Source organism: Oryctolagus cuniculus, chromosome 13, assembly GCF_964237555.1.
Source record: "Oryctolagus cuniculus chromosome 13, mOryCun1.1, whole genome shotgun sequence".
NCBI classification, from domain to species: domain Eukaryota; kingdom Metazoa; phylum Chordata; class Mammalia; order Lagomorpha; family Leporidae; genus Oryctolagus; species Oryctolagus cuniculus.
In genome coordinates, this window is record NC_091444.1 from 859,633 (window position 1) to 872,559 (window position 12,927).

At 59.1% G+C, this 12,927-nt stretch overlaps 1 protein-coding gene across 5 annotated transcripts in view; it reads left to right on the forward strand.

Moving 5' to 3' along the window:
• RGSL1 (regulator of G protein signaling like 1) overlaps nt 1–12,927 on the forward strand; it is a 52,755-nt gene that overhangs the window by 19,975 nt on the left and 19,853 nt on the right. For all 5 annotated transcript variants that reach the window (XM_070056225.1, XM_070056226.1, XM_070056227.1 and 2 more), the window contains exons 8-11: nt 584–646; nt 1,065–1,287; nt 3,659–3,766; nt 9,057–9,156. In XM_070056225.1, the coding sequence (XP_069912326.1) occupies nt 584–646; nt 1,065–1,287; nt 3,659–3,766; nt 9,057–9,156 (494 nt within the window). The remainder of the gene's footprint in view (nt 1–583; nt 647–1,064; nt 1,288–3,658; nt 3,767–9,056; nt 9,157–12,927) is intronic.

The following is a 12,927-nucleotide window of genomic DNA, read 5'->3' on the forward strand; positions in this document are numbered from 1 at the left end:
GAACCCAGTCACTTGAGCCGCCGCTGCCTCCCAGGTCAGGAGCCGGAGCCCGGCTTTGAACTCACGTCCTCTGATATGGGATGTGGGTGTCCCAACCAGCACCCTCACAGCCAGGCCACACACCCACCTGTGCGTGATTTCAAACTTTTCATCTCAAAATCAGCTTACGTTCAGTTCCAGTTTCTCAGAAACTTGAAGTACCCTCATACATGCACTCCATTCCCCACGTGCCAGCAATGGATGGGGCACGGGTCCAAGCCAGGAGCCAGGAACTCCATCGGGGTCTCCCAGGTGGGTGGCAGGGGCCAGGCGCTTGGGCCATCGCCGCCGCTGCCCGGGGCCGGGTTGGAAGGTGCTTGGTTTTGAGGGGACTCTCTGGACAGGAAGCAGTAACAGGCAGATGAGAAGTGACGGTCTTCAAACCGGCTCGTGGCTCCTCTCCAACATCTACGCTGAGGACAGGGCTTCCAGACTCAGAGCAAGGTTCTGTGGGCGGCCACACTCAGGCCAGCGGTGGCCCCAGCTCCAAGGCCCCCCAGAAGCCGAGCAGCGCCCCTAACACTGGCGCCACGTCTGTTTCCAGGCCCTCAGCCCCTGGTATGACGAGTTCCTACACGAGGATGACTACTGGTTCCTCAACTTCACGGTGAGGGGTTGGGGTTGGGAATGGGGCACTGCTGCCTTAGAAACCCTGTTTGCTAAGTGAGTGAAGTCACCGTTTCCCCGAAGGCAGCCAGAGACTGGCAGGGTCCCTGTGTCCCAAAGAAAACCTCCCAAGAGGAAAGACCCCGACCTTGATGAAGTCATCTGCACATAGGGCTCTCCCCCAGGACAGGGGAGGGTGACAGATGAGGGTGGGCGGGGTGTGCGAGGAGCAGTGGTGGTCAGGTGCCAGGTGATGGACAGGAGGGAGTTGGGGGGGAGTGGGTGCTGGAGTGGGTGTCGGGGAGGGAGTGGGCACAGGGGAGTGGGCGGCAGCGAGTGGCGGGAGGCAAGGGAACCGGAGGTCACCAAACATGCTTGTGCCCCGGTTGTTGCTGCCGACACTGTCTCCCCTCCCCCAGACTCAGAGCAGGTTGGTCAAGACCCGGTGGCGTAAAAGAGCGGCCATGAGCATGGAAGAGAGCACCTTCCTGTACAAGAGGACCCAGGAAGCCCTGGTGCTGAGCCAGGCGCTGGCCAACCTGGAGGAGATGGACGCGGCGCAGTGGCGGCGGCTGGCGGCCGAGGACCTGCGGCAAGGCGGCTCTCTGCAGCTGGAAGTCAGGGCGCCGGTGTTCCTGGCAGGTGAGGGCATCACCGGGCCGTGGGCGGTGGGGAAGGAGGTTCACCACCCAGTGGTCAGTCACTGTGCGTCCAGCCTGGCACAGAAAGGTCAACTCCTCCAACGGCCAAAATAACCTGAGTGAGAGGGGAGGTGCACGGGGAGGTCCCATGTCCGGGGCAGAGTGCGGACAGAGGAGCCCCAGCCAAGCCTGCGCCACGCGGTTACCTGGGCACAGGTAAGCTCACACCTCCTCCCAGCACCCCAGGAGCAGGTCCACGGGCTGCCGTGCCCTCTGCAGACCCCAGCATCACTTCCTGCAGCCCCCAGACTCCTTGTCTCTCGTGAAGGCCCGTGTGCATTCGCCTTTGCTACGCAAACCCAGAGGGCTCCACCAGGGTGGCACCCACTAAGACGTGGGAGGGTGCTGAGAGCCCTCACGCTCAGCCCACTGGCCTCCCATGGCCTCACGAGCCCTCAGCCGCACACCCACATACGTGGACACACCTATGTACGGGAGCCTCCCCGGTTGCCCGTGCTGGCGCTGGCCCCGTCTCTCCACGGGCGTGTGAGCCGGCACCTGCACTTTGGAAAGCACAGGGAGAGGAGAGCCGGCACACCCTGTGCACCCATGGCCGTGCTGTGTCCCTGCTCTACCGGCTCGAGCGCTGACCCCGCCCTGCCCCTCGCCCCTCCACGCACACCGCGGGATGGTGGCCTGCGTTTCCCAGTCTTGTTGACGGGGCTCAAGGTGACTCACAGCAGGGCTTCAGGGAATTGGAGATCCATACCCAGCCTTTTCATCATTGCGTTTTCCATGAACCTTCGGAAGACGCCACCATGCATGGATTTCAGTTCTTTTGGCACCAACGTAAATGTATCTTATTCCATTTCCAAGAACGTTTTGAAAGCATTTGCATAGCAAGCAGGTGTTCCACGGACAGAACCTGTTAGATCACGAAAACCCGTGGCACTGAGCCCTTTAAAACCTCCACGCTCACTCGGTGTGCAAAGCCGTCCCTGGGCCTGCGCTCAGAGCCCTGCCTGGGCGACTTGGATCTGCTTCGAGCAGACCTGTGTTTGGTCTCGACCCACTCAGCATCCCAGCCTCTCCCAGGAGTCAGGGCCAGCAGTGGGCGTCAGCACAGGCAGGAAGTGGCCACCCCCGGGGCCTCCACCCTCAGCACAGCCTTCCCTCCTCACCACTGCTCTTTGGGGCACGGTCCCACCTGGCTTGGGGCCTCCTTCCATTGGCCCAGGCGGGGGCCCTGGCTCCGGGTGGACTCTGTCTCCAGGCTGTACCACAAGCTCACAGAGCACCGGGGCCGGAACACACGCCTCTGTGACAGGAGATTGGGGTCTCAGGAGACAGCACCCTCCGAGGTCTCCCTGCGGGGTAGGGGCTGATCCCCTGGAAACCTGGATGGGGGCTCAGGGAGCCACTGCTGTGTCGGCTGATGGCCAGGTTCTCCTGGCTGACAGACAGCCCGGTGTCCCCACCCACGCCAAGGACACGGCGTGGGAGAGCTCCAGGCGCATGCGTTGGGTGTGCCCGGCCCCAGCACCCACGTGGCTTCCCCCCAGCAGGTGCCCGGCCCCAGCACCCACATGGCTTCCCCCCAGCAGGTGCCCGGCCCCAGCACCCACGTGGCTTCCCCCCAGCAGGTGCCCGGCCCCAGCACCCACGTGGCTTCCCCCCAGCAGGTGCCCGGCCCCAGCACCCACGTGGCTTCCCCCCAGCAGGTGCCCGGCCCCAGCACCCACGTGGCTTCCCCCCAGCCGGAGCTGCTGCTCCCTGTCCCGAACTTCCTCAGACCGGGTTGCTTACAGGCCTGATGGCCCTGTGGCATCTTGGGTACAAACAGGCTCTCCCCCTCAGTTCCCCCGGGTGGGTTAGCAATGGCGGCCAACTGCACCTAGAAAACATCACCCTCCCCCACCCCCGCCCCCAGGAGCCACGGCACAGCTGCCGAAGCCACTCAGGTTCTGGGCTGCCACTCTAAGTCCTTCCCAAGCCAGAGCCGAGGGGAGAAAGGGCCCGGCCTGGGACTGCCCACCACTGACCTCAGAACCCCGAGTCCTAGAGGAGCCGGGGGCGGGAGCTATGAGAGGCTCGGCTCGTTCACACGCCTTGCTCTGTGAGCTGCACCACAGCTGGCGGCTCCCGGCCTCGCTCGGGAAGAAAACCCTGCCAGATCCCAGGGAGGGCCAAGCCCCTGCTCGGGTCCTCACATCTGCTTCGGTAGGGGGCTTGCATTCCCAGGACAAGCTGCCCATCAAAACATGACTTTTCTACCCAAATACTAGTTAAAAGGCAGTGCCTTCCAGAATAAATAAATCCTTGAGCCCAGAGTGGACACTCTGACCCTAGCCCTGTCCTGCCTCCCTCCGCAGACTTCAGCAAAATGAGCTTCCAGGAGCTCTGCTTGAAGAACCCGAAGGCAGCCATTGAGAAGATGAGTGATGACTACAAAGCCTACTGTGAACTGGCGCCCCCTGCAGGTAGGGTGTATCAGTAAGCGTCAGGGCAACCTGGTCTTCTCGAACCTCAGACAGAATCTCCAAACGCCAGTGGCAAGAGCTTTCTTTGAAATAGACATGGCTGGGGGTGATGAGTGTGGCTCCCCGGGCACAAAGCCTTGGCTGAGCATTGTGGAGGTGAGGTGTAGTTACAAGTCCCCGAAGAGGAGATCATGAGGACTGCCGTTGGACCTGGATGTCACTCTGGGCTTTAAGTAACTTGGTCTCATTTCTGCCAAGTGGCCCGGTGTTGGAGCCCTGTGGGAGGGTGTTGTTAGCAGGTGTTGGTGAGATGTTGGAGGGTGTTAGGTGTTTGTGAGAGATATGAGAGGGTGTTGTTAGCAGGTGTTGGAGAAGCCCCATGGGAGGGTGTTGTTAGCAGGTGTTGGAGGGAGCCCTGTGGGAGGCTCTATATTCAGGTGGTCTCAGAGCTCAGGTGGTCTCCGTGGTCTGTGCTCAGGTGGTCTCCCTGGTCTATGCTCAGGTGGTCTCAGAGCCCAGGTGGTCTCCCTGGTCTAGGGCTCAGGTGGTCTACCTGGTCTGTGCTCAGGTGGTCTCCCTTGTCTAGGGCTCAGGTGATCTCCCTGGTCTGTGCTCAGGTGGTCTCCGTGGTCTTTGCTCAGGTAGTCTCAGAGCTCAGATGTTCTCCCTGGCCTATGCTCATGTTTTCTCCCGGGTCTATGCTGAGGTGGTCTCAGAGCTCAAGTGGTCTCCCTGGTCTGTGTCAGGTGGTCTCCCTGGTCTATGCTCAGGTGGTCTCCCTGGTCTGTGCTCAGGTGGTCTCCCTGGTCTATGCTCAGGTGGTCTCCCTGGTCTGTGCTCAGGTGGTCTCAGAGCTCAGGTGGTCTCCCTGGTCTGTGCTCAGGTGGTCTCCCTGTTCTTTGCTCAGGTGGTCTCCTGAGTCAATTCTCTGTGGTCTCCCTTCTCTATATTCAGGTGGTCTCAGAGCTCAGGTGGTCTCCGTGGTCTGTGCTCAGGTGGTCTCCCTGGTCTATGCTCAGGTGGTCTCCCTGGTCTGTGCTCAGGTGGTCTCAGAGCTCAGGTGGTCTCCCTGGTCTGTGCTCAGGTGGTCTCCCTGTTCTTTGCTCAGGTGGTCTCCTGAGTCAATTCTCTGTGGTCTCCCTTCTCTATATTCAGGTGGTCTCAGAGCTCAGGTGGTCTCCGTGGTCTGTGCTCAGGTGGTCTCCCTGGTCTATGCTCAGGTGGTCTCCCTGGTCTGTGCTCAGGTGGTCTCAGAGCTCAGGTGGTCTCCCTGGTCTGTGCTCAGGTGGTCTCCCTGTTCTTTGCTCAGGTGGTCTCCTGAGTCAATTCTCTGTGGTCTCCCTTCTCTATATTCAGGTGGTCTCAGAGCTCAGGTGGTCTCCGTGGTCTGTGCTCAGGTGGTCTCCCTGGTCGAGGTCTCAGTTGGTCTCCCTGGTCTATGCTCGGTTGGTCACCCTGGTCTGTGCTCAGGTGGTCTCCCTGGTCTAGGGCTCAGGTTGTCTCCCTGGTCTATGCTCAGGTTGTCTCCTGTGTCTATGCTCAGGTGGTCTCAGAGCTCAGGTGGTCTCCCTGGTCTGTGCTGAGGTGGTCTCCCTGGTCTATTCTCAGGTGGTCTCCCTGGTCTATTCTCCGGTGTTCTCTCTGGTCTGTGCTCAGGTGGTCTCCCTGGTCTATGCTCATGTGGTCTCCCAGGTCTAGGGCTCAGGTGGTCTCCCTGGTGTGTGCTCAGGTGGTCTCCCTGGTCTATGCTCAGGTGGTCTCCCGGGTCTATGCTCAGGTGGTCTCCCGGGTCTATGCTCATGTGGTCTCCCTGGTCTGTGCTCAGGTGGTCTCAGAGCTCAGGTGGTCTCCCTGGTCTGTGCTCAGGTGGTCTCAGAGCTCAGGTGGTCTCCCTGGTCTGTGCACCGGTGGTCTCCCTTGTCTATGCTCAGGTGGTCTCCCTGGTCTATGTTTAGGTGGTCTCAGAGCTTAGGTGGTCTCTCTGGTCTATGCCCAGGTGGTCTCCCTGGTCTGTGCTCTTGTGGTCTCCCTGGTTGAGTGCTCAGGTGGTCTCCTGGGTCTAGTGCTCAGGTGTTCTCTCTCCTGGACTTGGGATGCGCCCTGGTCAGGACACCTGGACTCTCATCCTTGAGGTATCTGAGCTCCCAATGTGGCTTCTTCACTTGACGGTTCATCAGTAAATTTTGTCCCTGGAGTCCAGGGAGTGGTGTTGGTTGTTCCCTGACCCTGCTGAGTATCCCTGACCATCAGAGACCCCTTTGCTCACTGCTAGCCTAATCAGTTTGACGCCTTAGGTGACCATGTCACTATGGAGGCTCTCGTGCCACCACTGAACGTGGGTCCATGTCCACTGCTGTAGCTGCCTGCCCCGGAGGCCTTTGAGACTAATACAAGGTTGAAATAAGACATATTATTGAAATTAATCCCACCCTTTTCCTGTTAGCTTCTTCAGTGTGACTGTTGGACATTTTAAATTGTGCTGTAGCTCACATTGTGTTCCCATTGGACACCATGGTCAGGCCTTAGATCGTAGAGGAGTGAGGATGATAAATGTCCCCAAGTCACCCCACCGATGCTACCCAGAGCTCTTCTGTCCCTTGGTTCCTGGACCTACACATTTCTGCCTGGTGTTGGGGAACGGTCTCTGATTAACCCTGGACATGGTGGACATGGCTCCGTTCTCCAGAAGGGTCATCTCCAGCTGGTTTCGTGGCTGCACCTGCCAGAGGTGACGAAGGCAGGAGACGCAGCTCAGGGCAGCCAGGGCTGTGGCGATGCCTCTGTTGCTGTAAATGCGTCCCTGGCTCAGGGCAGCGTTTAGTGCGGTCCCATTCAGTGAGCAAAGTCTCTGAAGCCCAGCCTCGGGCCCCATGTGTCAGGCCGCTCCCCGCAGACTTGGAGGCGTTCTGTGTGGCCCATCTCCGCGTCCAAGCGAGCTTCATTTGCCTCTGTAGCTTGCATGGTGGTTGTCCGGCAGCAGGAGTGGGTGAACAGGGGACCACGGAGCTGGGTCCACGCTGCCCTCCCTGCCCCTGCCCTCACAGGCTTTCCATGAGCAAGGCTGTGGAACGTGGACCATGACCTTCATAAATGACTTTGCATCAGAGTAAATCTGCAGTTCCCACCTACTCCGCACCATGCCCCTGCCTTGTCTGAACCTCATCCTCAGGCTGAACACCCAGCAGTCAGCGCGCTTGCTGGTTCTGGAACGCCCAGGGTTTCCTCTGTGTCATTCAGCCCACGTTGCTGCTTCTCTTCTTGTCCGTTAGTCCCCGTGGCTGTACCAACCGTGGTCGTTTCTCCGTATTTGAACTGCGACTGTCTCCTGTCTCAGGTTTCTCCACTCGGTTTTTGGCCAATGCCTCGCTATTTATGCTTCATCGCCATGAATGGTGAGGATTTGTAGGGATGGGGTGTGGCTTCCCGCACGAGGTTTATTTTACAACAGGCACCCACTAGACCCCCAGCCTCTGACAACCCCTGCTGACCTGGGCCCGCACGGGCAGTCAGTCGGGAGCTCTGCCACCCATTGCTGACCCCTCCTGGGTCCTGGGGGACTTGCAGGGCCTGTGTCTGTTGTGGTGGTGCTGTTTCACCCCCTCTGTCCTGAGAATCTGGAGAAACTTCTGACAGCTTATGATTGTCCCGAGCTGTGACAGTGAAAGCAGCAGACAGTTCCCCCTAAAGCCTGTGGCTGTGCCCACTGTGGCTTCCGTGGCTGTGCTCTGTCCTCCACCATGACCTCCGTGGCTGCACTCTGTCCCCACTGTGGCTTCCGTGGCTGTTCTCTGTCCTCCACCATGACCTCCGTGGCTGCACTCTGTCCCCCACCGTGGCTTCCGTGGCTGTGCTCTGTCCTCCACCATGACCTCCATGGCTGCACTCTGTCCCCCACCGTGGCTTCCGTGGCTGTGCTCTGTCCTCCACCATGACCTCCATGACTGCACTCTGTCCCCCACCGTGGCGTCCGTGGCTGTGCTCTGCCCTCCACCGTGGCGTCCGTGGCTGTGCTCTGCCCTCCACCGTGGCGCCCGTGGCTGTGCTCTGCCCTCCACCGTGGCGCCCGTGGCTGTGCTCTGTCCTCCACCGTGGCCTCCGTGGCTGTGCTCTGTGCCCCTCTGTGGCTTTGCTGCTGCCATGGCCTCTGGGACAGCTGATGCCTTGGGGTCAACTCACCTGTGGTTTTTAGCATCTTCTTCATTTCTAATCTCTGTGCTTTTATTTTGTTTTGTCTTAGTTTTTTAAAAATCTGCTTATGATTTTAAAAGTATTATGCTTTAACTGAACATTTCTAGGTGTTTTGTGTTGGGAAGGGTTTTGTGTGAGGCATTTTGGGGGGGTTGTCTCTTTTTTAAAAAAAAGGTTTATTTATTTATTTGAAAGGCAGAGAAGCGGAGGTAGAGAGAGGTCTGGTTAACTTCCCAGATGGCTACAATGGCTGAAGCTGTGCTGATTCGAAGCCAGGAGCCAGGAGCTTCTTCTGGGTCTCCCACACAGGTGCAGGGGCCCAAGGACTTGGCCGCCTTCTGTGATGCCGGCACCACAGGCAGCGGCTTTACCCGCTAGCCACAGCGTTGGCCCCTCTGTTGCTTTTAATGCTTTTGAGTGTTGAATGTCACCGAGCGCCTTCCCAACCCCCAGAGAAGCTTCCTGAGTGGGGTGCACCGTGCTCGGTGAACATGCCGAAGCACGGATTCTGCCTGTGACCGGCAACGCCCTCGTGTCCTGGGGGGCCCTGCAGCGCCGCCCTACCCTGTTGAGGCTGAGGTCGCTGCTCCTGTACACAGCTCAGGGTCCCCAGGACAGTGAGCGGCACGGAGTCCATGCTTCCCCAACAGTGACATTGTTACGTGATCGCCTCTCAGTGGTGCCCCTGCCGACTGTGTGCTGTGCTGGAACCCCACCCCCACCCCCGGCAGGCTTCCAGTGGGCAGGGCCTGGGAAAGAACGCGGGTCAGAGGGTGGAGGCAGACCTCAGATGATTCTGAGCCTGCCAGGGTTCGCTCACTGCAAAGTGGGGCCCAGAGGGTGGAGGCAGGGTTAGGCTGTGGTGGCCCTGATGGTGTGGGCACGTGGCCATGGCGGGGACAATGGAGCAGCGTGAGGAGGAGGGGCCAGCGACCCAGACCACACAGCCGGGGCTGCCCTTGTCTTGGGTGGGGCTGCCCTGAGGTCAGTTCTCAGCGGGGACAGTGGCCAGTGTCGGGTCGGCGGCTGCCCCTCCGTCCGTTCTTGCTTGCAGCCATGCTGCTTGTGACGGGACGTTTGCCACGTTGGCAATTCCCCCCAGATTTCCCGATGGAGATCATCAGGGAGCCAAGGAAAGCGCACGCCCCCAGGAAGATGTCCTTCAAGAAGGCCGGCATCAGGAAGCCGTCCATGCGACCCAGGTGAGGCGCCGGCCCTGCCGGTGTCCACCGTGGAGCCAGCTTGCTACACACGCGCTGCACACATGTGCTTGGGCGCATCCTAAGGTCGGCGCCTCACCGTGGGCCTTACACAGCGCCTGCTTCCCTCCCGCGGTCACGGGCCTCTGCAGCGAGCTACCCGCCACAGGAGGGGCTGTGATTCCACAGCCCCTGTCACGGCGTCCCGCTGTCTGCGACCCTCGACCCTCGGGGCTGCAAGGGCGCGCCAAGGCCCCGCCCCATCCCCCCCCTCCCCCGTGTCCCTCTCCTCTCTTGGGGAAGCAGCTCCCAGATGATCTGCAGGTGCTAATGAGACAACAGGACAGAGCCTTCGCCTTAACCAGCGCAGCAAGTAAACCCCGAGGCCGGCCTTAAGTGCTGTGAGGAGACGCAGGCTGGTTACCTTGGAGCACCGGGACTCTGGAGGAGGGTTAGGACGGGCGGAGCCGCCGGAGCTGGAGCTGGGGAAGGCTGGCGGCGCCTGAGCCCTGCGCAGTCGCAGGCGGGAGAGGTGACCCAGAGATCCGAACTCGCGAGCAGCCGCCTGGTGCGGAAGCGCAGGGACTCTGAGCCCACCGAGGGCTCACAGGCGGGAGTGGGAGTGGGTGGTCCCGGGATGAGCCGAATCATGGCAGTGAGGACACAGGAGTTTCCTGGAGTGGCGGGTGGCAGAAACAGCAATGAGGACAAGGAGCCAGGACCCGCAGTTTGCCAGTAGAAGCAGCCGTGGGGGCTGTGGCCGTGGCCGGGAGGGCAGCGTGGGAGGCGAGGGCCAAGGGCGGTGCAGACGTGAACTGCACGGAGGAGGGGGCCGGGCTCCTGCAGTGGCAGCGTGAGGCCCGGCCTAGCGTCCCCACCAAAGCCGTGACGGGACCGAGACTGCAGAGTCCCGCACGTTAACTGACGGCCACGGAGAAGGCGACCAGACCTCAGGGGCACAGCAGGCCCTGCCTCTGCCCCGAAGCCACTCACAGCACGGCGGCCACGAGGGCCGGGGCTGCTGCCCGCAGAGGGCCTGGCTCAGCGTGGAGCCCTGCGGTGAGCCCGGGACAGGGGCCGCTGTCTCCTTGGCCAGTGCTGGGACAAGGCTGCCCTGGGGCTTTGAAAGGCTGGGAACGTGGGGGGTCGACCAGGGCGACCCACGATGCACCTGTCCTTGGCTGCCCACAAGGTCCTGACCTAGGACTGAGGGTCACAACAGGGCCGGACGCCGCGGCTCAGCAGTCCAGCTGCCCCTCGGGATGCCCACATGTCACGGAGCGCTGGGTTCAGTGCCTGCTCCTCCTGCCAGTGCGCCCTGGGAGCCATCTCAGGAGGCTGAAGTGCGTGGGCCCTGACGCCGCTTGGGAGACAACTCCGGGCTTCAGCCTGGCCAGCCCTGGCCACTGCAGGCATTTGGAGAGTGAGCCAGTGGATGGAAGAGTCTCTCTCTCTCTCTCTCTCTCTCTCTCTCTCTCTCTCTCTCTCCTGTATGCCTTCCCAGTAGATGAAAATAAACAAACTCTTAAAAATAAATAAAAGCAGAAATTGAGAGCAGGAAACCCCAAGCAGACGTTTCAGTGACAGTAACTGCGGGGAGAGGCGCTCCCCGGAGGTCGCCCAGGCAGATCACTTCTTACGATAAAGCAGAAGAGGGCTGCTGCTGGGGCGCAGCGCGTAGAGCCACTGCTTGCGGTCGGGCATCCCATGTGGGTGCTGATTCGAGAACCGACTGCTCCACTTTCAATCCAGCTCCCAGCTATTGCTCCTGGGAAAGCAGTAGAAGATGGCCCACATCTTTCCCTGCACCCACGTGGGAGAGCCGAAAGAAGCTCCTGGCTTCAGATGGGCGCAGCTCCGGCCGTTGCGGCCAATTGGAGAGTGAACCAGCGGGTGGAAGACCTCTGTCTCTCTCTGTCTCTGCCTCTGCCTCTCTATAGCTCTGTCTTTCAAATAAATAAATCTTTAAAAAAAAAAATATAAAACAGAACCAAGTACAAATGTGAAGATAAAAAGCACAATAATTAAAATGAAAAATTCACTAGAGAGAATAAAAAATGCTTGTTTTAAAAATTTACTTTATTTGAAGGCAGGGTTAGAGAGAGACAGAGACAGAGACAGAGATCTTCCATCTGCTGGTTCACTCCCCAAGTGGCTACAACAGCCAGGGCTGTGCCAGACTGAAGCCAGGAGCCAGGAGCTTCTTCTGGGTCTCCCACGTGGGTGGCAAACACCTGGGCCATCCTGTGCTGCTTTCTCAGGCACATTAGCAGGGAGCTGGATCGGAAATAGAGCAGCTGGGACTCAAACCAACACCCATATGGGATGTTGGCGTTGTAGGGAGTGGCTTTAACCCACTGCACCAAACACTGGCCCCCAAAACTGACTGAGTTGACAGAAGAATCAGTAAACATACAGATTTTTTGATGGACACTACCCAGTCTGAAGGAAAAAGAACCATGAGCAGAACCCGGAGACCCGGGCTCACCACCACACTCTCCGTGAAGAGAGAAAGGCCGCAGGCATCCGAACGACGGATGCTGGGTGCATACTCCGAAACTGCCGTGGAAACTCCTGCTCACCACGCACGAGAACCCCAGCTCCACACGGGGCGCCCTCAGGCTGCCATGCTGGCTGCGGTGGGTCTCAGACCGCTGGGCCACAAGGACCAGAGAAGGGTCATGCGTGCAGCCCAAGGTTGAAGCTGACCTCACAGTGGACAGGTGGGAAGACCACAGGTGGCGGGTGACAGGTGATGTGACATGTGGTACTGAACCACAGGTGCTGTGACATGTGGTACTGATACCACAGGTGCTGTGACATCTGGTACTGATACCACAGATGATGTGACGCGTGGTACTGATACCACAGGTGCTGTAACACATGGTACTGATACCACAGGTGCTGTGACACGTGGTACTGATAACACAGGTGCTGTGACATGTGGTACTGATAACACAGGTGCTTTGACGTGCAGTACTGATACCGCAGGTGCTGTGACACGTGGTACTGATAACACAGGTGCTGTAACACATGGTACTGATACCACAGGTGATGTGACACGTGGTACTGATAACACAGGTGCTGTAACACATGGTAGTGATACCACAGGTGATGTGACATGTGGTACTGATACCACAGATGATGTGACACGCAGCATTGATACCACAGGTGCTGTGACATCTGGTAATGATAACACAGATGCTGTGACATGTGATACTGATACCACAGGTGCTGTGACGTGCGGTACTGATACCACAGGTGCTGTGACACGTGGTACTGATAACACAGGTGCTGTGACGTGTGGTACTGATAACACAGGTGCTGTGACGTGCGGTACTGATACCACAGGTGCTGTGACACGTGGTACTGATACCACAGGTGCTGTGACACGTGGTACTGATACCACAGGTGCTGTGACATGTGGTACTGATACCACAGGTGCTGTGACATGTGGTACTGATACCACAAGGTGCTTTGACGTGCAGTACTGATACCGCAGGTGCTGTGACACGTGGTACTGGTAACACAGGTGCTGTGACGTGCGGTACTGATAACACAGGTGCTGTAACACGTGGTACTGATACCACAGGTGCTGTGGCGTGTGGTACTGATAACACAGGTGCTGTGACGTGAGGTACTGATAACACAGGTGCTGTGACATGCGGTACTGATAACACAGGTGCTTTGACGTGCAGTACTGATACCGCAGGTGCTGTGACACGTGGTACTGGTAACACAGGTGCTGTGACGTGTGGTACTGATACCACAGGT